This window comes from Papio anubis, chromosome 6 (genome assembly GCF_008728515.1).
Source record: "Papio anubis isolate 15944 chromosome 6, Panubis1.0, whole genome shotgun sequence".
NCBI classification, from domain to species: Eukaryota; Metazoa; Chordata; class Mammalia; order Primates; family Cercopithecidae; genus Papio; species Papio anubis.
Window position 1 is genome coordinate 109,650,977 of NC_044981.1, and position 23,420 is coordinate 109,674,396.

Below are 23,420 nucleotides of genomic sequence, written 5' to 3' on the forward strand. Positions count from 1 at the left end.
AGGTGAGCTGTGATCTCCACAACACCCCATTTCAAAGCCAGCCCTTCACCACTTCCACCTCTCCTAGGCTACAGAGACCCAGCAATTCAATTGTAGCTTGTAAACTACATTCCCCTCTAGTCAAGAAATATGGGAAATATTGTATGTAATTCTACATTCTTGAGTAGCCTCAGAGAGTAATCGAGACAGGCAAGGGGCTTACAGTAGCTGTGGGGATCAAATTATTGCCACAATTTTCCCAACTCCTTTAAATTTTATAATCTCCTCTCTTAATGAACTACTTTCTGAAGGAAGGCTATCATAATCGTCTGAAAAGATAAACAAAGAAAGAGTTTCAACAGTAGCAGTATCCACAGAAGTGCGGTTCTAAATTCTGGTGGGTATCTGGACCAGATAACGAAGTTAAGTAACTCTTACATTATTTTATTGGAATAGGAAGTTTGGAATTTGATGAGGCTTTAGTACACTATGCTGATGAAGGGAACAGTGGGTTTTGCCTTCAGTAAAGTGTATTTTAAAAATAGTTTTAACATCTTATTTTCCACATATTTTCCACAACGTTTCTTTATTTTAAGTTTTGTCCTAGTAATAATTTAAGAATTGAAATGAGTTTATTAAAATGAGATGGAGCAGGATGAATTCACATTGAGTAATCCAAATTCCAAAACAATTTTCTGTGCTCTGAATCATGATTACAATTTGTGATCAGATTCCTTTTCATCTGAGCTGAATTATGAATTTAACTCATGGACTTACTGGTTATTTTTCCTCAAATCTTAATCTGTGATTTCCTTGCAAGCATTTTTGGCATTATAAGTGAAAAATAGGTAAACAAATATGGCAACCGTAAGCACGGAACGGAGACCCATTGTGTGAACTCCTGTAGCTATGTTTTAGGAAAAAATAAGCACCGAGGGTCCATGTGCACTATGCTTTAGTGAATATTGACCCTTCCTGGAACCAGGAAGAGCTATTTCTGTCTCTGAGTTGATCTGTGGGTCAGATTGGTAAGCAACTGATCTTTGCAGTTTGGCGCTTGAGCAGAAATGAACTGTTGACTAAGGCTGAGGCAGGCTCTTGAGGCCATTCAACCCCCTTTAAAGGAGAGATGCTGGCCCTGTACTGGTGAATGGACCGAAGGAAAGAAAGGTCACTGAACCAAGAGAGACTAAAGGCAAACCCTGACTTGGGCAGCTCCTGGGCTACAGAGGGCCCTCGGGACAGAGTCCTGATGCAAACCAGCTACTGCTTTAATACCCTGAATGTTTGATTCCTGGAAAAGTGAATCTTGCTTCTCAGCCGGTCTGGGACTGTAGATGTACCATGCAGTTTTTAAACACTCAATTCAATGTCCTGAAGCTGAATCATTTTTGTACCTTCCAGGCAGTGAGGCTGATGTCCTTGTGACTCCTTGATTCTGGGGGGAAGGTGAGCCTCTATTCTGTCTTGTAGTAACTCACCAACCATATCAGGCAACAATAATGTAGGCATGAAAATTGCATCAGCCTATGACTTGCATGTCAACGTATGTGTGGGCACTTCGATTGCTCTGGTGTGAACCTCATCAGATTCTGTAACAGACTTGGGCTCTCAGTTCTATTCTAATGCTATATTTTTATAGTCACATACAGAGGCTTCATTTGCAAACCTGAGAATGAGTTCCTGGGTTCCCATGAGACTGCATAGTGACATTAGAAGTTATGAAAAAGGGAGGAATCTAAACCTTCATCTTCATGCTCCAAAGCCATTCAGTCACATGGGTGGCCTCTCCCAGTTCTAGGAAAACCAGAGAATATTTTCATGTATTCTTTATTCATCACCCACCCTTTTAGAGTCATGTTTTCTTTCTGATGATACAGACTGTTAAGAAGAGTCACTAATTAGCAATTTTTCTTATTACAAATACATGATGACTAACGACATTAATATTCTAGTTCATTCAAGCTAATGGTGGACGGAAGTTGTTGGCTACCTACGTGGACAGTGTCCATTGAGAAACAGCCTCTCCTGTTTAGCCCCTGCTGTTTGTGCCCCACTGAGAGTCATGGGACAAAGAAAAGTGATATTTATACTTTGTCGTTTGTTCCAATACATCTTGTATCATCAATAATTACTTATTACTTCCCAAAAGGAAGTGTGAACCTTGGTAGCTTGAATTACCTTTCCACCTGCAACATCACTAAATTAGTATATTCCATACAATATCACTTCATTACAAATTATTCCCGTTATCATTTAGTTTCCAAACATTTTTCAATTAGAAACAAGTTGGTAGTTATGTCCCACAATTTAGTAAATAGTATTCCATTTGGGAAGTAAAATATTTTTATTTTATTTGTAAAAGTCAGTATATAGTTTCATCATAATATTTTAAAATATTATAATTATAACCTCTACATATAACCCAACTTCTACTATCATCTTTTGTTTATTTACAACTTTCCTTTACTTTTCAGGTATGTTCTCAGCCCAGCCTCTCCTATAAGCAGCTGCTCAACAAGAGCTAAGATCTTTTTTTTTAAACCAAGATTCACTTCTTTTTCTTTTTTATTTTTGTTTGCTTTTATATTTATTTATTTTTTAAATTTAAATAGTTAGGGGGAAATTTAATTTAATTTTGGAGGGTTTTGGTTACATGGATAAGTTCCTCAGTGGTGATTTCTGAGATTGTGGTGCACCCCTCACCTGAGCTGTGTACACTGTACCTAGTGTGTAGCCTTTTATCTCTCATGCCCTCCCACCCTTTCCTCTGAGTCCCCAAAGTCCATTATATCATTCTCATGCCTGTGAGTCCTCATGAGACCTAATATCTTAAAATGGGAATTTTCTCAGTTCTCTTCCATTAGTTTTATCTTCACTACCTATACACAATTTCAGATTTACCCTTCTGTGATAAGCTCTCTTTTTTGGTATATGCCTGTTGCTCCAAATCCTTATTTCATTAATATCTACCCAAATTTATAAGGGTATAGCTAACATTTCTTTATAAGAATCAAGGTAAGGGGAAATGCCTTTGAAGAAAAATTAAGAATAATGGCATAGTAATTTCCTTAGAAGTCAACTACAAACTTACAGATAATGGCAACTTCTAGCTCAAAGATTCTATGTTTTTAAAGCAGAAAGATAAATGAAATGTAAATTGAGAAAAGTACCTTAACAAGTGTGATGCGTGTGTCTAAGATCCTATGCAAAGAAAATTTAAAAGACAAAAGGAAATCTGGAGAGATCTAGATGCATTTTCTGTCTCTGGAACAGATGAGGTTAATATGTAGGTAGGACATGAGACAGAATGAGATACCTGAGAGAATGAACCCATAACTCTATAGAGAACAGAACAGCAAAGGGGGAAGAAGCAAAATTATGAAACGAGGGCGAGTTTCCAAGGAACAAGAAAAGAAAGAGCACAATTGTGTGGGGGAAAAATGAGACAAGTTAAAGTCTGAAAGGAGATGCATCTTGCCAGAGATTTGCAATTACATAAGGCAAAAGAGAAGGACCAAGGAAATGTTTTCTCTCTAATAGTCAGGGAGAAAAAGCTGTTAACAGAGGGTTGTGAAAAGGCAGATGCTTTTCATGTATCCTTTCCCTCTTTCTCCTTTCCAAAAACTGCAGCTGTTGTCAGTTAACCAGACAGGAGACCATTTGAATGTGGAACACCAAACAAGAATAGGGAAATCAGTAATTAGAGTTTATTTTTCTAAAATCTAGATCTACTCAAATGTGCAGGTCTAAGGGTCTTAGGAACTCATAGATAGGACTATGGAACTCTTAGTCTCTGTCTTTGAGATATCCTGTAGGATAGTTTCTGCTTCTGAAGCCCAAAACCAGAGTGTGCATGTGTACGTGTGTGTATGTGTGTATGTTTAGTATGAATATTAATATAGAATACAATAGTATTCATAGTCATATATATTATATCTTCTATATAAAAACGTATAGAAGAAAAGGTGTAACTTTGATTACTAGAATGGATAGATTCACCTTAATCCTTTCAGAAGTGTTAGAAAACTAAGTATTTACAATTTACCTTCCCAGATATTGAAAATATAATCACAGTTAAGATGTCTAGAAACATTTTGAGTTATCTTAAGTGATTATTAAAAAAATTTGGTGTCCTTCACCAAAGAATGTAGTTTCCAACTTACAAATTCAACACCTGAAACAGTTAATATAGTATGCAATATGCATTCATTCATGAATAAAATAAGCATGTATCCAGATCTCACATGAAGTACAATCTAGGGAAGGTAACATTACATTTCTGATATTTCTTTGATTGTTTTCTCCCCTCTCTTCTCCATTATCTTTTTCTGAAACTTCTATTTATCAAACCCAAGACCTCTATTGATTTTCTACGACTCATCCTTAATCTCTAATTTATCTCTAATACTTTAGGAATTTGTTTCATTTTGACATACTTTTAAACTAAATTTTATTTTAATTTAGGCAGTTTTGAAGTCCATGAGCTTTTCTTCTCTGTTCCTGAATGTCATGGTTAATATTGAACGTCAACTCGACTGGATTGAAGGATGTAAAGCATTGTTCCTGCATATGTCTGTGAGGGTGTTGCCAAAGGAGATTAACATTTGAGTCAGTGGACTGGGAGAGGCAGACCCACCCTCAATCTGGATGGGCACCATCTAATCAGCTGCCTCAGCATGGCTAGCATAAAAGCAGACAGAGCAATGTGGAAGGACTAGACTGAGTCTTCTGGCCTTCATCTTTCTCCGGTGCTGGATGCTTCCCGCCCTTGAACATCAGACTTCAAGTTCTTCAGCATTTGGATTTTTGGGACTTACACCAGTGGCTTGTGAGGGGCCTCTTGGGCCTTTGGTCACAGACTAAATGTTGTACTGTCGGCTTCCCTACTTATGAGGTTTTGGGACTTGGACTGGCTTCCTTGCTCCTCAGCTTGCAGATGGCCTACGTGTGATTTCACTTGCTAATCATGTGAGTCAATACTCCTTAATAAACTCCCTTTCATATGTATATATCTATCCTGTTAGCCCTCTCCTTCTAGAGAACCTTGATTAATACACTATATTAGGTTCTTTATTTTATTTATTTATTTATTGATTGATTGATTGATTGATTGATTGATTTTTTGAGATGGAGTCATGCAGCTCAGGCTGGAGTGCAGTGGTGTGATGCCTGGCTCACTGCCAAGCTCTGCCTCCCCGAGGTTCACACATTCTCCTGCCTCAGCCTCCCACCCTAGCTGGGACTCACGGTAGCCACCTGTGCCCGGCTGAATTTTGTATTTTCGGTGAGGGGCGGGATTTCATCATGGTAGCCAGGATGGTCTCGATCTCCTGACCTTGTGATCCACGCTGGCCTCGGCCTCCCAAAGTGCTAGGATTACAGGCGTGAGCCACCACACCCAGCCTGCATTAGGTTCTTGCTTTATATGTGCAATATTATTCATTTTCGGTTAGACTTTATCTTTTATTATCTAGCATCTATTTTCACTATATATTTAGCACAAAAACTTTGGACTTTCGGCCCGGTAGCAGTGGCTCCAAGCCTGTAATCCCAGCACTGGGAGGCCGAGATGGAAGCCGGATCACGAGGTCAGGAGTCGAGACCATCCTGACCAACACAGTGAAACCCGTCTCTACTAGAAATACAAAATACTTGGTGAGGTGGTGAGCCTGTAGTCTAGCTACTCGGGAGGCTGAGGCGAGATAAGTGAACCCAGGAGGCGGAGCTTGCAGTGAGCTGAGATCCGGCCACTGCACTCCAGCCTGGGCTACAGAGCGAGACTCCGTCTCAAAAAAAAAAAAAAAAAAAAAAAACAACAAACTTTGGACTTTCTTCAAGTTTTCCTCAAATGCCAGGAGATCCTTGGTTGTTCGCTTGTAGACACCGTTTATGATAGCCCCTTCCACCATTAATTTAAAATCTGTTGGATAAAATGGAAAGGGAAAGGAAGGGAAGGGGAAGGGGAAGGAGAGGAGAGGGGAAGGCAGGGGAGGAGAGGGGAGGTTAGAGGAGGGGAGGGAAGGGGAGAGGGAGCTAGAAAGTCTGACTACGACATGTGGGATTTCTCCATCCACATGGAGAAAGCATTATTTGAAGGCAGGTTTCTTTTTAGGCTGAGCAGGTGTAGGAAGCCAGATGTAACCAAGGTGACCCCACATGGAGAAAGGCTTCACTAACTCTGGGTTCGACTCTCACAATTGTCATCCTAGTTCTCCCAAGGCAACTACTCCGCCGGCTCCAACCCCATTTCTTTAGAGAATAACTCTGTAATTATTTTTCTTCCGGGCATCCAGGAATTTCAGCATTCTGTAGCAGAAACGGGAGATCAATAATCTTGTATGTAAGTCTTCAATGTATACCCCTGTATTCAGGCCCTTCCACAAGCTTGCCCTCAGTTATAGTGTTTCCAAATTCCTGACAAATATTAATTTTTGGTATTCAGGAAAGATCAATCAGAATTGGCAGGAATTCTCAGGAATTTCCAAACTTGTAAGTAGTTTTGCATTTTTCATAACACATTATTTATATATTTTAAAATAATAAAAAAAAATCAAACTGCAACCATGAAAATTTTTCTGTGATGGGATCACACTGAATGTTTCAGAGATTTTCTGTAACAAAAACAGCATAATAATAAATACATGGCTTGTTATTATATACCCATATATTGTGATGAAATATCTTTCAATAACATGTGAAAATAATTTCTTCCTGATAAAGACATTTGATAACACAAAATGTCACAAAAAGGCAACTCCACCGATCAGCGTTTCCTGCTCTTGCTTTTGACTTGACATCAATAGTGCCATGGGCTGAATTGGGTCCCCCTAAATTTTATATGTTAAAGTCCTAACCCTACAGAATGTGACCACAGAATGTGGATGTATTTGGAGATAAGGTCTTTAAAGAAGTAATTAAATTAAAATAAGGTCTTTAGGGTGAGCACACTAATTCAGTATGACTAATGTCCTTATAAGAAGAGGAAATTTGGGAACAGATTTCCTGGATTACATGGAGGGGGGACCAAGTGAAGACACAGGCCCGAAAGAGAGGCCTCAGAAGAAACCAATCCTGCTGACACCTTGATCTCAGGCTTCTAGCCTCCTTGTGAGAAAACAAATTTCTGTTGTTTAAGCTCCCCATTCAATGATTCTTTTTATGGCAACCTTAGGCAATCAACACAAGAAGATGCCTCCAAGTGAGCAGCGCTTTTACGTTGATCGTTAAGCTTTAATTCTTGCATTCCTGATTTTGCAACTAATTTCTCTTTGGATTCAGAACTTGTAAAAGGTTATACATTCTCCCAGAAATATCAGGAAGAAATATCCACTTGTATTTGTCAAATCTGAGCTTTCCCATAGGACAGTTTATCTGCTACAAACTGTCCACATTAGTTCAACATTGAAGTTGCCCTATCAATTTCCTGGATCCGCTCTTCAATCCACTGCCCGTCTTTCCCCAGAAATGTATTGCAATCTCTTGACCATTTATGGCTCCTTTCTCTTATTTTGATTGCACGGGATAATATTTCTTTGGCAAGGAAAGGGAGACATGTTCATGAGCTTAATATACCACATTAAACCTGAGAAACTCCAGGAATATTACATCTCTCCTTTTTTTTTTTTTCTTTGGTAGATTTTGTGTGTATCCACTGAAAGGAAAGGAGAAGATAGAATATTATTTTCAGATCCGTAGAGAATGATTTCTAACATAATCTTAGTCTCACTTCAAACTCATGTATGTAGCAATAAGGCTGAAATTTTATAAGTGAAATTAATTTGTATCCCAAACAGCCCTTGTATTAAAAAGTACTGAAAAAATAATTTCAGTCAATTTTATAATTATCTTAGTCAATTCAGGATTACCCTAGCAAATCTAGGTTTTGACACTTCCTCTCTTCCTGGAATTAAACTCAGTGTCCCAACAAGCATTTTATTTCAGTGGTTTGCTGATGCAGCCTTCCCTAAAGCAATGGGCACTAGACTCAAGTTCTATTCTTTCTCACTTCCACCAGTCTAAATCCAGATCTGTATTATCTCACCCTTGATAAATTTAGTGGTCTACATACCATTTCCCCAAGCTGTAGGATGTTCTCCACATGACTTCAACCACTACATGATTCTGGAGTAGGGATCTTAAACAGCAGCTGCAGAGCACTGTGAAATTTCATGCATGGGCATGTAAGATTTGGTGAATGCTCTGAAAGTACTGTATTTTGTGTGTGTGTGTGTGTGTGTGTGCGTGTGCATGTATACACATATGTATTTCTGGAAAAAGGTCCCTAGTTTTCATTAAATTTTCAAAATAATAAAAAATCATCTTGTACTACTTAATTTGACCCATTCTTCTAAGTTACCTCAGTCATCACTGGACTCTAAGTATAAGAAACATATTTTCCTAGTTATTCACTCTCCCACTCATCCACCAAACTCTTTTGTATTTTTCTTTTGCTTTCCTCACATCTCCTCACTTATCCTTACTCTCAACTCTTTCCCTGAGAAAATAGGTGTAATCAGAAGAGGCATTCCATAAACTTCCACCACTTCATCCTTCCATTCATCCACCTTGGAGCCAACCACTCTGCCTGTTACTGTGGTTGAAGAGAGCTTGTGCCAAGCAAAGGTCAATCCCTCTATTTTTGAATCACCCACTTCCCTCTCTTCTCAAGGACATCACTCAAGTAAAACCCCGCTTTACCTTCTGCATCACCAATTTTCCCTTTCTTGCATCTTTCCCCTTAGCATGCAAACATGCTTTTGATATTTCTCCCACAGAAAGCCAAAGTACTTGATGGTTTGGCTATGTCTCCACCCAAATCTTATCTTGAATTGTAGCTCCCACAATGCCCACATGTTGTGGGAGGGGCCTGGTGGGAGGTAATTGAATCACGGGGTGGGTCTTTCCCATGCTGTTCTTGTAATAGTGAATAAATCTCATGAGATCTGATGGTTTTACAAGGGGGAGTTTCCCTGTGCAAGCTCTGTTTTTGCCTGCTGCCATCCTTGTAAGACATGACTTACTCCTTCTTGCCTTCTGCCATGATTGTGAGGCCTCCCTGGCCATATGGAACTGTAAGTCCATAATTTATCTCCTTTGCATTTATCATTTTCTAAAACAATATATATTTTACTTAACTATATTTTACTTGACTATTTTATTATCTGTTTCAAATCAAAGAATGCAAGCTCTATGAGGGCAGGAATTTTAGTCTGTATTATTCACTGCTTTATTATCAGAACTTAACATGGTGCTGGGTAGATAGTAAGTTCCTTATAAATATTTGCAGAAGAATTAAATAAATGAATCTTAATCTACACTGTAGCAGGATTTGATTCTGTTAATTATACCTTCTTCCTTGAAAGATCTTCTTCACTTGTTTTCCAGATGACATGGTTTCCAATTTTTCTCCTATTTCAATAGCTTCTTCTTCCAGTCCATTTTTATCCCATTTGTTCCTCAGAACTCCAAACTCTTCATGTTGGCACGCCCCAGAATTATGGGCTGAACTGTGTCCCCAAAAATTCATATGTGAAAGTCCTTAATCCTAGTCCTTCAGAATGTAAGTAACCTTATTTTCAGATAGGGTTTCTACAGAGGAAATCAACTTAAAATGAGATTATTAGCATTGGCCCTAATCCAAAATGATGGATGTCCTTATATAAAGTGAATATTTGGAGACATGCACACACCAGGGAGAATGCTAGCTGAAGGTCATGATAGAGATAGAAGTGATACTTCTACCAGCCAAAGGTTGCTTGCAAGCGACCTGAAACCAGGGGAGAGGCATGGATCAGATTCTTCCTCACAGCTCTCAGAAGGAGCCTACCCTGTTGACACCTTGCTCTAGCACTTTTTGTCTCCAGAACTGTGAGACAATAGATTTCTTTGTTTGAGACACCTGGTCTGTGGTGCCTTCTTATGACGGCACTCAGAAATAAAAACACTCAAGGATTATGTGTTGAGGTTTCTATTTTTGCTGTGTTTTGTTTTTTAGTAACACTTCATCTCTTGCTGATCTCATCCAGTCTTGTGTTTCTGAATCCCATCTATATGCGAGGTCTCCCACTTGCCCATCTGCAGCTCAGCATCTCCTCTTCATGACATCTCCAACTCCCTACCCAACATCCGCCTTAGTGCATCCAAACTAAGCTCACCTTTCCCTGAAACCTTGCTCCTCCCAGTCTTCTCTGTCTCACTTCAAGTTGCCTCAGGTGATTTACCTTTGATATCATTCTTGACTTTCCTCCTTCTTGAACTCCTGGCCTCAAGCAATCCTCCTGCCTCGGCCTTCTAAAGTGCTGGGATTGCAGGCATGACCCACCATGCTTGGCCTCTCCTCCTTGTTGTCTTCAGTCTATTTGCAGAAAACTTGACTCTCTTTTCAAGATATATTCAGATACCCTTTCTCAATACCTCCAGTGCTTCTGCCTTGGTGGCACCATCATCTGCCACTTGATTTATAGCACTTGCCTCCTAGTTTGTCCTCCTGCTTCCACCCTTAGCACTCCTTTACTCTATTCCCATTAGAGTATCCAGAAAGATCCTGTTAAAATGCAGTTCAGAAAATATCATACCTCTGTCCAAAACTCTGAAGTATCTCATCTCATTTCACAAACAATTACAGTGGCCTGTGAGGCCCTACAAGGTCCAGTCCTAGTAACCTCTTTGACCTCCTCTCCTACTCAGTCCCTGTCCAGCTCACCCTGCTCCAGCCACATGGGCTTCCTTGCTGTCCAGATATGCCAGGACTGTTCCTTCATTTGCACTTGCTGTTCCCTCAGCCCAGAACAATCTCTCAAATAGCTACATAGCACATCATAATCATTCAGTGAATATTTCTTCAATGAATTTCTTGAAGCAATAGGGAATACATTGAAAAGATTTATATTAATAAAATAAAATTAAAACTCTTTAGTTTCACACTCAAATTATGGTTCCATTTCATCTTTACAAGCTTCTTACGTACACTTAATACTCAGAAATTGTCTGTTTTCACTGCAGTGCTTCTCATAAAAATGTCACTTAATAAATATGTAATAATTTGAAGAATCAGATAAGAACAAGAGATACAAGGAGCTCAATTTACTTCAATTTGTGAAAACTGCTTTGCAATTACTGGTAGTTCTAGACTAGTTCCTCCCAATGTAGCCATTTGTCCTAATTGCAGCAAACAAAACCAAGCAAAACTTTGCCTTCTGGGAATAATGCTTCTTCATTAATGGTAAGGCTCTGACTCTCACTCTCTTTATTATTTGTTTAAGCTTTTTGGATGAGAATTTAAGATCCAAGCCTGGAGTTTTTTTTAATCACTGTATAAATTTATTCTTTCCTTGTTTTATATTAGTAGAGTCTTAGTTTTAAGTTGGGTACATGATTACCCAGAAAAACAAAACAAAACAAAGAAAACATACTACATTTCCCAGACTCTCTTGAAAATGACTGGCCATAAGACTATGTTCCAGTAAAGGGGATGTTAGTATAAGATATCAGTTCAAAGAGAACTGGCATATACTATTTGCTCCCTTTTTTCTGTGCCTCTTCCTATAGCCTGTTGCCTTGAATGCATACATGATGGCTGGAACACTAGCTGTAATTTTGGATCATGAGGAAAAGTGCCACACCGTTGGAGATGAGGGATGAGCTGAAAGGGGTGTATGTTATTGAGGGTTTTGCTGAGCAGAACCATCATAATAACCCTGACACCTTCTTCTTGACTTATGTGTGAAAGAAATTTCTCTTTTATTTAAGCCACCATTATTTTAGAACTTGCACACAATCAAATACCACAAAAGCTATCTACTGCCAAGAACTTTAGAGCTAAAATGAGTTACTACTGAACCATATAAAATAATCAAACAAAAAAATTATCTGCAGTGATAATCAAAAGTCTTTATTTTCTCTATTTGATTTCTTAAAATTATTTTGGAAAAATAGTTATGTCTTTAGATGTACTTTCACAGAAGGAAGCTCATATGACCAAAGCAATATTCTGAGTCATTATGGCAAAAATATTTATTATTGAACAACTGTTTCATTCACTTCACATTTTACACATACTTAACACAAGCAGAAAGGGAAGGTTCAATGTCAGAAGCAGGGGTCGTTCTCCTTAACTGAAAGACTATCAGGAGAGAGCCTTTGGTGATTAGCAATCCAAATTTGAGATTTTTAAAAATACCATTAAAAATAAAGGTTGCCTACAAAATATGGGGACACATAATATTTTCTGAAAATCTTTTTGGAAGAATGTCTTTTTATCTTCATTGTTACTATCTTAGACATTTTGAGGTTTATTTAACACAGCATTCCATCTGCTTAACATTCAAATTTAGCCACACTGATTATCTGTTCTACTCTCCTGAATAGTTAAGTACACTCTATAAATAAACACATCAATTTTGCTCTATTACTACTCTTCCAAAAAAGTCTTATATAATTGGAATTAACCTAGCATTTACTTATCATTAAATATATTTTTTTTTGTTAGAAAGGATATACAGCATATGAAATTGCAGGCTTTTTATGAGTTAAAGACAAAATGTAGAACTCTCAAATAATATTTACAATGTAAACATCACAGTTATTACATTAGCTAGAATACGTCACAACATTCACAACACAATACATTTTATTTGGTTTGGATATTGAAGTTTTTTTCTTGAATTACTGATGTAGAACTCAAAATTTAATTATGTTGCGTATCGTTTTCCTTCAAGAATTCTGAAAAAGAAAAAATTGTTGCTTTAGGCATAAAATATATTTTATTTCTAGCATCTTAGTTTCATTCACTGATTTACTTATCTGATAAACACTGATTTCTCTTTGTCCCTTGTTAGCAGCCCGTAGCAGGGGATCATTTCCTGGGACGTATCAAGAGAGCAGCTTCTAGAGGACTGATTATCAGAGAGGAACTGGAATGTGAAAAGACGTCTAACTAACCATTATTAATGATTCACTTGCAATTTTCACAAATGGACGACCCACGTGATTTCCTCTTCAAAGAATTTGTCCAAAGTCACCCATTTAAAAAAGAAAAGGATGGAAGATGGAATCTCATAAGTGATCTTATCATTTACAAAGCACAGTGTGATTAATCAATTCTCCTTTATATTTTAGTGCCTACTCTCTTTCTTAATTTGATGGAGAAGGCTTCTCATAAACACTCTTTCAAAAAGCTGTATGTAATTAACGTTCTTCTTTGAGCAAAGGGACTTGTTTCTCTGAAATGTCTATAAAAGATAAGGAGTTTATGTGAGTCACATTCCTGCCTCTGCCTTTCTCTTAGAGGTCGAAGGGTAATTAGTGGACAAAAGCAGTCAGTTAGTCTTCCCAGACACCATGTCCTCTCTTGATGACACTTGAAAACCTTAGATAACTCCATCAGGAACTGAGGTAAGGCCATGAATTGCCTTTAGTTCGAGCATGGGTGATTTTAATCTCCTTAACCTAGTCAGGGATTGGAATCTGGCTCGCCTTCAGGCTTTATGAATAAAGTTTTATTGGAACACAGTCACTCTTATTCATTTTACATCTAACTGTGGCTGCTTTTGTGCTACGATAGCAGAGTTAAGTCATTATAACAGAAACTAGATGGCCCACAAAGCCAAACATATTTTACTCCATAGCCCTTTGAAATCCGCTAATCTTTCATATGGTGACAGCATGAAATTTCTTTAAGCACTTGCCCAGTATTATAGATTTTTTATGAGCTAATGTAGATAATAATGTGACATAACTCAGGAAACAAATATGTCTTGAACCCACATTTATATAAAATCAATTTTGATAGCAAGCTTATTACTTCACAAAGAAAAAAGTCTATCCATGTTTTTTCTGCTAAAAAAAAAATGTTTACAGAGAATGCTATTGGAGTCATGTAGGTAAAACAAACTTACAGGTAAAACAAGCTGAATTTTACTTTTGCTGTAAGAAGTTTGCCATGTTTCAAGGAATATAGTTAGACCCAGAATGCCCTGATATTTTCATGATAATGAGCCATGCTCTAATTTGGTGGTATTTCCCTGTACTTAATTAAGTGAGGTGCTAACAGTCAATTGTGGGACTAAACTTTCAATTAATAAAAGCAGCATGGGTTGATCCTCAAAAGGAAAGCCCATTTTTTTCTTGTCAGTTTGAGTCAGTCTCCTCTGTTTTTTTTTTTATCTTGATACAAATGTAGAAATAACCCCAAGTGAACCAGGAACACTATTCAGATCTCAAAACGTTTGCTTATTGTGAGTGTGCTCTTTTATGAGATCAAAAAATTGCATGAATCATTCTAAGCTGTTTACTGGGTTGGGGTCCACTGTTGTAGGAGTGTCTGTCTTGGATGAGGTCTCATGATGAGAAACTCTTTAACCCTAAGACGTTTCTTACTAGGTGACTCTTAGCTACTTATATAATCAGAGACTGCCGTAAGAATACAGAAAGAATGCACAAATATACCCACCACTGGGAAGTTGTCATCAGCTTTGCTCCAAAGGGCTTTTTCATCATTTTTCTAGCTCTTCTGGAAAGTCAGGAGATTCTCCCTCACTGCTGCAGAGCAGAAAAACATTGTGCATATTAAGGCGCTCAGATGAGAAAGGTTCTAAAGAAACTATTATGACATAATGGCTCTGCTGTTCTCTGTGCTCTGAAAGTGTATTGGGGGCTAAACAATTACCTTTGAAGTTTGTTAGTACCTGTGAATTATTTATCAATCTTAAGAGTTTCTGAAATTATTCTTACAGAATTATCATCTGTAATAGGCAAAGAAGGTCATCTTGTCTGATCATACCCAAACAGAATTATCCTTAATACTCATCATTTAAACAAAAACAATTGGAATAAAAAGACAGAACACTACACTGTTTATGTATTGTGTCCGATGTTTACACACCACAGAGAGATACCGATTTTACAGAATCTAAATATACAAAATACCTAATGGTTTAATTTGATTAAATAAGAGTATTGAATATGCACATGAAGTGAGTTTCACATGTTACCAAATTGCAATTGACTATGCTTTACATGTTTTAAAAATCATCACTTTTGATGAAACTTGCTCCTAGATTCAGACTAGATGTCTCTATAGTCATCATTTTTAACACTGGCAGCACAGTAACGTCAACTGGGGAACTCTTAAAAGAAACGAATGCCTAGGGCCACACCACGGAGGACACTGATTTCCTGGCAATTGGTTTGGGGAAAGGCCCAGACATTGGTATTTTTAAAGTTCTGCAGGGTAGTCTAATGTCAGCCAAGGTTGAGAATCACTGCTTCATGTAGTATAGATAGTGAGATAGAGAGGTCTTCATGTGCAGCTTCTATTTTGAAAGTCAGTCATGATTTCTCATTTTAGCAAGTTCTTTTTCTTTACCTCCTCTTTCCATTCAGAATTGAGTTCAAATATTTCTTTACAGCCATTTGTTTTCTAAGGCGGGTATAGTTGTCTGTGAAGACTGCATCTGAGTGACGTTTGACTGGTACAGGGTCTTCTGAGATGTTACTGCTAAGGAACATGAGGAAAAGGAAATCAAAGAGTTTTCACAAGAAATGATAAATACACACATGTTCCAAGTTTTTTGGAGCCACATAAAAAGGAATTCCCACGGCCAACTAATTTTCTATCATAAAAAGACTGAAAGAAAAATACAACTGAACCTAAGGATGAAGGCGAAGCAAGGAATCATCTGTCATATTTTGGCACGACCTGGGACTGTTTTATGACACATTCTGTACAGCTGAGCAAAAAATTCATCCAAAAATAAAAATTTGGGGATAGCTGAAGTTGTGCTCTGCCACTGGGAGAAAACTTTTTTAAAAAAACATAATTACTTCTTTAGAAGCTATGCTACCCTGAGCAATGTCATCTAAATATTTGGCTGTTAGCTATTTGGCATTCTCCATTTAGTTTGAGCAGGAAGTAAAAGAAATATTCTATGGTTGACCTTAACATTTACCTCAGTCTATCCTATGTCTTCGTGATTGTTTTACTGAGTCTTGTTCAATTTGATTGCAGATTGGTAAACGATTGCTACTTGAGAAAAACGTGTGTCTGGAGTCAATGAGTATGATATTATGAAAAAGTCTTAATCCATGGGCTTGATAGATATTATTGAACAATACAAGTTATTTCATTTAACTAAATTAAACATTATCAATGAGTTTTCAATTTCAAACAAGGTAAATAGCTTGTTAAGAGTGAAAATACAATATTCAGGTTGAATAAGAACACATTTTATAAAAATAATAAGTTTCTTTACCTAACACGTTTTCCCATAAGAGACTCAAGGTACTTTTTGGCAGAAAGTTGACCCAAGAGTTTACTGAAGTCACTGGTGAAAACTCCATCAGCATGCCTGGCATTTCTAAAACAAGGAAGAAAAAAATAGCTATTATTTTGTAAATGGCTTTCTAGAATATTATTGTGGCTCATTAAATAACAAAAAATTATGGGTTTATTATGAAAGCTTCTCATTGAAACTAAAGTTCAAAAGGAGATTTCTTAACTCCCTAACAAAAGAGATCTAGTCACTTATATCAAGATATACCCTGTATTTCTAGCCCAAGACACTGAAAAATTAAAGAAACAGGCATTTCTAGAAGCACATTTCAATATTCCTTCATGGTTGAATCTTTATAACTACTTTTTCTAAGAAATATTGGTGCAAAAATATGATCTATTTAAATAAGCTGCTATTTGTACATGGTGCTTTGTGTCTGCCCCACTGAATAAAGACATACACAATGGGAAAATATTCTGATTTTGGAAAGTTCATAAACCCCAGTATAGCTTTTTTTTTTCTTTTTCCAAAATACTTGGAAACAATACCTCTTAAGATAGAGAAGGCATTAAAGCCTATCATTCTACCTTTTCTCTTTCAAATGAAGAACCTTTTATACTTTGTCTATACCAAGTCCTGTAGAACTACTTGGTCTGTACTTGAAATGATGCTCAGACAAGCAGTTCTATGAATGAACAGCTCTATCAGATACCTTTTCTTTATATAGAGACATTAACTCCTCGACAACTCTTCATCATTGGAATGCTAAATGCTGTAGTTTTATCAGAACTGGTACAATCTGTAATGTTGGAATTATGTGCAACAGAATGGAAGTGAATGATGTGTTCATCCTGGCTTGTTACAACCTTTCAGTATGAAAATTATGTACAGCTGTAAGAGCTGCAATAAATCAGGATGAATGAAGCCATGACACATGGAAACCTCTAGTGTTTTGCTATCGGAATAGCTTCATGGTGAGATAAAATTGGCACATTTGTAATTCTTAAATACATTTGCTAAAATAAAACTCACTGGATAGTTTTATAAAAAATAAACTCACCTGGATACATCATAATAGGGTGTGTCATTTTCAGCTAATGCATTTTGCAAGATGTCCATGTCTTCTTTTAATGAAACTTGATCAGGTTCATTTGCTCCCTCAAAGGGTAGTCTGTCACCCAACCTGATAGGGAAAGTTACACGAGAAGTATAATACATTCCTTTTTCAGAAGACAGTGCGAGCGGTTCCGCAACCATTTAAAATAAGATACTTAAACTCTTGGGAAGTATTACCCAGTCACAATATGAGAATAACATAATTTGACTTAATGGCTCACATAGTTAATGAGAGCATAAATAGGAAATTCCTATTGTCCTACAAAGTAGATGTCATATGACTTTTATAAGCTGAATATACAAAATGTAAGAGCTACTTAATTCAATCTTATCGAAGCATTAAGCAAACTATACTTCTTTGGTGTACTTTACTATGCCAAGAATATCTTCACTTTGCAAAGTCAAATTTCACATGTAGAAAGATTTTATGCAAAATAGAAACTTGGAAAAAACTAATACTGAATGAGAACTGGTAACAATTTATGTATTTGGTGATGTCCAGTATCACCTGTTCCAAACATCTCTGAAGAATGGAGTATTAATTGCTTCTCTCTCTCTCTAGACCCTCAAGCTTTGCTTCAAACATTTACCTTGGCATGATATATTTCTCTGTATTGACAAAATTCAAAGAATGTCTCCATAGATGAATAGCTCATCTATGAAGATGAATTTGAATTCAATAAATTTTATGGGACCTTCCGGTTTCTAATCTTATGTATTAACACAACTTTAATAAGGGATGTACAATGTTACACTGAAGGACTAAGAATAGTCATATGCATACATGGAATACGACTATATTTGTAGATGCCTGCATATTTCAATTACTGGCAACTCTTATACTTTTGTGTGTACAGATTTTCACTGTTAGGGCAAACCTCCAAGGAGGGTGTCAGCTCCTGGACACTGCGTATCTTTCAGTGATTTGGGAGTTGGGAGTCACTAGCAAGTAGTCCTCTGTGGGTCTGAAGCTTAGCAATCAACAGAAATGTCAGCATTCTTATGATTGTTCATCTGCTGTGATAGAACTTCAGATGGAACCATTTTATTTCATTATCAAAGCAACACAGGAGCTGTATTCAAACAAATTTCACAGAGAACACTAATAGCTAAGAGGTTATTCTCTCTATTGAGCATATGTCTACCTTAATCAAAAAATCAAGAATGAGCAAATAAGCAAAAAAAAAAAAAAAAAAAAAGAAACCAACTGAATTATTATTTTTCCTTTGGAGATATAGTGGTGCCCGTAAACCGAAAAGAAAAATTCAAGCTAATGTAGTTTTCATTTACTGTTTACTTATTTAGCATACATTAATAAAGTTTTAAATATGAGTTGTATTATACTTTCTAGATTTGAAATACATAATATAACATATAAAACAATAAAACTAAGGATTTATGGTTCAAAGAATATCAAAATTTACCCATTGGGGGAGTGTATCTCAATAGATCAATTACCCCATATTTAATATTGGCAAATTGACTCTGCCTAGATAGATTTCTGTGCAACATGATTTTATACATGTTTCACTAATCAACTGCTAATCTTATGATTATTTACTGATTAATCTTGAAAAATAAACTAAAATGTGGTTGGCAACTAAACTGCTTTTTCTCCACCAGAAATTGAATTGACTTAACAATGGATAAAAGCTTATTATTCATCTAAAATTGGTGTTGAATAAAAAGAAAGTCAGAGCCTCCTTTCACCATGTTTGGGAATGTGATCCACTCAGCCCATAAAACTAATCACTGACAGTGTCTCTCATGCCCTGAAAGTGAATTCCAGGATTCAGAATGACCTGACGTTGACCTCTCACTCAACACATCAAGCAAAAATGTAAATTAATAATACATAATTTATACTATTCAGTTGTCCAACAAAACATATAGGAAATTCCCATTTAGATGAAGAAGGAATGCTCAGATGTCTGAATTGAAAGGGAGCTTACCCGAGAGCAGAAGGTGCCCTGTAAAGAGGCCATGCCGACGTCTGTGAGAACAGCACACTGAGAAGGGTCAGAAGCACAAGGAGCTGGGCCTTATTTCTGGTGTCCATTTCTGTGCCTCTAAAGAGAGAGAATCACCTTAGTTCTTCCAACCACAGATGTCACCAGCAAGGTAATTCTGAGTGCCTAGCAGTAATTTTCAATGGCTCTTGAAGAGTTTGTAGAGAGTAATTTTCCTCTTGTAGAAAGAGATAAATTGCAAGATGATACATTCAAAAATCAATATTTCTCTCAGTGACAGGTACTTGAATAAAAAGTAGAATCCTTTTCACCTGCTGTCTGGGCACATGGTTGGCCCCAGTATCTATTGAATGCCATACTTCTATAGTGTTGGAAATAACCCTGGGGACAATCTTTTCATAACAGGGCTGTACCACCCAGGCTGAGTGTATTTTTTGACGAAGGAAACAGCTTCAAGACATTGATTTTCTTCACTTTAAGATTTCAGTATCTGATTAATATAAGACTGGGGTATCATCTATTTAATAATTCTTCTGCTCGTGTTTGTACAAATGTATAAATATAATGTGTATGTATACATATAATTTTTTAAAAGATTTTGGATCTACATTACTTTTTCCTCTTTCAATTGTAGATATTACTGGAAACTTATTTCTTTACACCTGAATTTGAACATCTTAACTCAGTAGTGAATATTAATACTCAAAATATCACTGAATCATATATTGTCACTGAAATTAATTTTTCCATCAAAGGAAAATATATATTAAAAGCAAAACTTACATTTCTTGCATTTAATCAACTTACACATTTCATTTCTAGTTTCTAGATTAAAAATTTAGGAGTTCAAGGTCTGTTTCTCTTGCTGCCTATAAAAATTACAAAATTTAAACTTAAGGCAAAAAATAAATGCATCTTAGATTCACTTAAGCAACATATGAAATAGGAAAAAAAAGGCACTGTAAAAATAAGTTGAAAATTTCAAAAGCAAATGTGCCCACTGAAATTTTCAGTCAAAAATCTACATACAAGTAAACTTGGTTTGAAGGAATTATTTTTGAAAATCAGTATTCAGTAAAAGAGCAAGCAGGGTAAAGCATCTTACAAACAAAAGAATTCAGAAAATCTATCTATATGAGAGAAATTGAAGTATTTCTATCCTTACCAGGTGACTTGAGAAACTTGTCTTTTTGCTATTGCAAAAGCAGAGCACTATCAAATTCTTTTCAATAGAGAGAAAAATTCAGTATGTTGTAAGAAAAGTTTCAGAGGCAGGAGGGAAAAAGAAGAGGAAAGGTAAAGTTTTCACTTACCTTGCCCACTCGTGCTCCCCCGGAGCTGCCTGTTCTGGTTTGTTTTGGAGCTGTCTTAGGTGCTGAAGTCCTGGGAGTAAGAGGAAGGCTCCACCAGTTCTCTGCCCTTAGCAATGGCTAAGGGTTGGCTGTTACTGCGTGCTGGTGCTTCTCACTCTACCCTGACCAGCATTTCAAAGCCCATCATTTTATAGGGCTTATACTTGGGACTGAGCAATCACAAAGCGCTCTGAAAGACGTCACAGTGTGACGGCCATGGGATGAATAGTGCTTGAAGTTCTTACTTAATTGTCATTATGTCTAATTTATATAAGTTTATAGTGAGTAACTTCAAGATGTAAGATAAGAGGAAATTTACTTTTGTTTAAACAAACAAAGTAGCAAGCTCAATGTGAAATGTTTTAACCTTTACTTAATTGTAGTGAAATAAGAAAATGATTGTAGTGCTATAGCCATGGCCACTGGGATTCCTTCAGAAAATAAAGACTTCATGTGTAGAAACAAATGCAGAAAGCAACAAACACTTACGTTCATTATGCTTATAAATATGTAACTATACTTTATTACCAAATACCAATTCTGTTAATATTTTTAATTTGTATGCTATTCATATAGATCCAGATTTAATCTTTCTTGAAATCTATCCTAACTTTAAAAGCTCTAGAGATAACTTTCACCTTTCTATTATTACATTTCCTTTTTGTTGAAACTAATCCCAAGATAAATGTTTCAGAAAGTCTCTAAGATAGTAAGATATACACGCTGTTGTACAAAGCAGTAGAAGTAGTGCTATTTCGTATTTGTATAAAAAGGCACAATTCCCAATGCACTTTTACATACACTGTGTCAAATGTTCCAAAAAATAAATTGTTGTCAGACTGTATACCTCAAGGAATTTAATTATCTTTTCTTTTTAAAGGTTTTCCTCATCACTTTTATAAGTCTTTGCATAATGTAGAATTAGTTTTCTACCCTCACCCCCAATGCACACACACATACTCAAACCAGTTTGGAACATCTCTGATTCAATCACTTGACAGGTGGCTTCAAATAATTAGTTGAAAAACATTTATGTAGTACTTTGATAAATACTTCACTTCTATTTGTGGATTTGTAACTAAAGGTAGCTTAGTACGCATTCAATCAGAGTTTAAGGTAAAAAATGCAGCCACATGAAAAATTTGCTAAACAACAGAGTAAAATGTCATTTTTCCTTTTGTGTTAAAGAATTTCTGCCATGTGTATTATTTTTACATTTTGTTTGTAAGTTTCATAAGAAAGAATGACTTTATAGTCCTCTTTCTTCTACTTTAAGATTTTAGTATCTATTTGCTTCATTCAAAGTCAGACTGATCCAGTAAAAGACTATCCTGCTATGCTTAATCATATTTTCTAATCCAGTTACCAGAAAAATTAAATGAATTAAATTTCAAAATGTCTGGAAATTTGTTTCCCAGTTGACAGCTCTGACTTAAGCCAGAGTTCCTGTGGCTTAATTCCAGGAAATCTTTTTTTACCTGATTATTACAAACTAGAGGTTGAAATGGCTCTCATATGGAATTTTTTTATCCTTAGCTCTTCATCACCCAATTCTTAGTGAATCAATTTTATTTAAGAGCAGCAACGGCAAAGCAACTTAATTGAGGGTCACAGACAAATTACTGCTGAATGATAAGAAGAAAAATTTTAAACATAAAAGATGTAAAGCTGATTATTATTTGGCCTAGGCAAGCACTTAGCATTTACAAAGAGTAACTATAGTGGCTTTTTTCAATAGAAAAGACAGTTGCTTCTATAATAATAATAATAAACTAAAATAAAAAGAAATAATTCAATTTTATTACCTCTGAATAAAAGTAAACTTAATGAAAGAACTGCATTTTCTCTTACGAATTTAAACTAGAAAGCAAAACAATTTGAAAATGGAACCATAGCACCATCTGCAGGTTCAAAGTTTTAATTCACAGATTTTATAAAATTGTGTTTATTTTTTTCTTTTCTTTCAAGGAAATGAATTGTAAACCAGAGGTCCTTTAACCGGCTTAACTTATGGATGCTTACAGAAAAAATAAACATAAAAAAAAGTACTGCAGTTGAATTTATCCTGAATTCTCGGTTACCATAAAACTTAGTAAATAAATACAAAAATACAAATGTGAATTTACTCTTTAAATCTGTCTTTTCCGTACTTTGACATATTCTTCCATAATTTGCCTACATTTCTGGCAACGTTTATTTTTGCCTTACGCCTTCTTAGTAAAGTGGTGTTTGTAATAAGGGGAACTATAATTCATTTATATGGGTAGAAAAATCTTCAAGATCCTTCTTTTACAGATAAGTAAACTGATCTCCAGAAAGTTTCAGTAATTTTTGCCACTCAGGTGGTTAATAATAAATACGAGACTGGAAGATAGACTGTCTGATTTTGAGTCAGCACTCCTTCAGTTTAGAATTGGTAATATTCTGTAATTGTTACTATCACCATTTTGATGCTAGCAGGTCAGATATGGACACTGACAGCTCATAAAAATATTGGTATCTCCTCTCCCCTTTTTCACCAACAGAACCAAGAGCAGGGAAATAAAACTGGCATTCTAAATTCAAACGTAGTGGATGCAAGGGAATTAGATGGAAGGGATTTTTAAGCTCAGGATATTAGCAGACATCCAAATTTGCCTTTTTTTCTTTAGTGCAATATGCTAATAGAGGGTCCATATTCTTCTTATGGATTAAATGCCTAAGCTTATGCTCTTCTGCCTCTTTGTATG

General features: G+C 36.2%; 1 protein-coding gene across 4 annotated transcripts; it reads right to left on the bottom strand.

Moving 5' to 3' along the window:
* Positions 1-11,979: 11,979 nt before the first annotated feature.
* On the bottom strand, positions 11,980-21,096 carry VIP (vasoactive intestinal peptide). Of its 4 annotated transcripts, none has more exons than XM_009205846.4 (7): positions 20,653-21,086; positions 19,322-19,438; positions 17,314-17,436; positions 16,233-16,337; positions 15,347-15,475; positions 14,432-14,520; positions 11,980-12,702 (listed from the first exon to the last, which is right to left on the bottom strand). In XM_009205846.4, the coding sequence occupies exons 2-6, from the start codon at positions 19,426-19,428 to the stop codon at positions 14,475-14,477; spliced, it is 510 nt and encodes a 169-aa protein (XP_009204110.1). In that variant the 5' UTR covers positions 19,429-19,438; positions 20,653-21,086; the 3' UTR covers positions 11,980-12,702; positions 14,432-14,474. The 4 variants fall into 4 exon arrangements, with proteins under 4 accessions (XP_009204110.1, XP_003898075.1, XP_009204111.1 ...); XM_003898026.5 differs by having other exon boundaries at positions 15,347-15,478; positions 20,653-21,077; XM_009205847.4 differs by having other exon boundaries at positions 12,456-12,702; positions 14,432-14,517; positions 20,653-21,096.
* Positions 21,097-23,420: the final 2,324 nt, after the last annotated feature.

Excerpts from the sequence above, each read along its gene's own strand:
- VIP (XM_003898026.5), bottom strand. The coding sequence starts at position 19,428 with ATGGACACCAGAAATAAGGCCCAGCTCCTTGTGCTTCTGACCCTTCTC. Across the intron at positions 17,437-19,321 it reads AGGGCACCTTCTGCTCTCGG|GTTGGGTGACAGACTACCCT; the intron begins GTAAGCTCCCTT and ends TTTCCCTATCAG. Across the intron at positions 15,479-16,232 it reads CTTATGGGAAAACGTGTTAG|CAGTAACATCTCAGAAGACC; the intron begins GTAAAGAAACTT and ends CATGTTCCTTAG.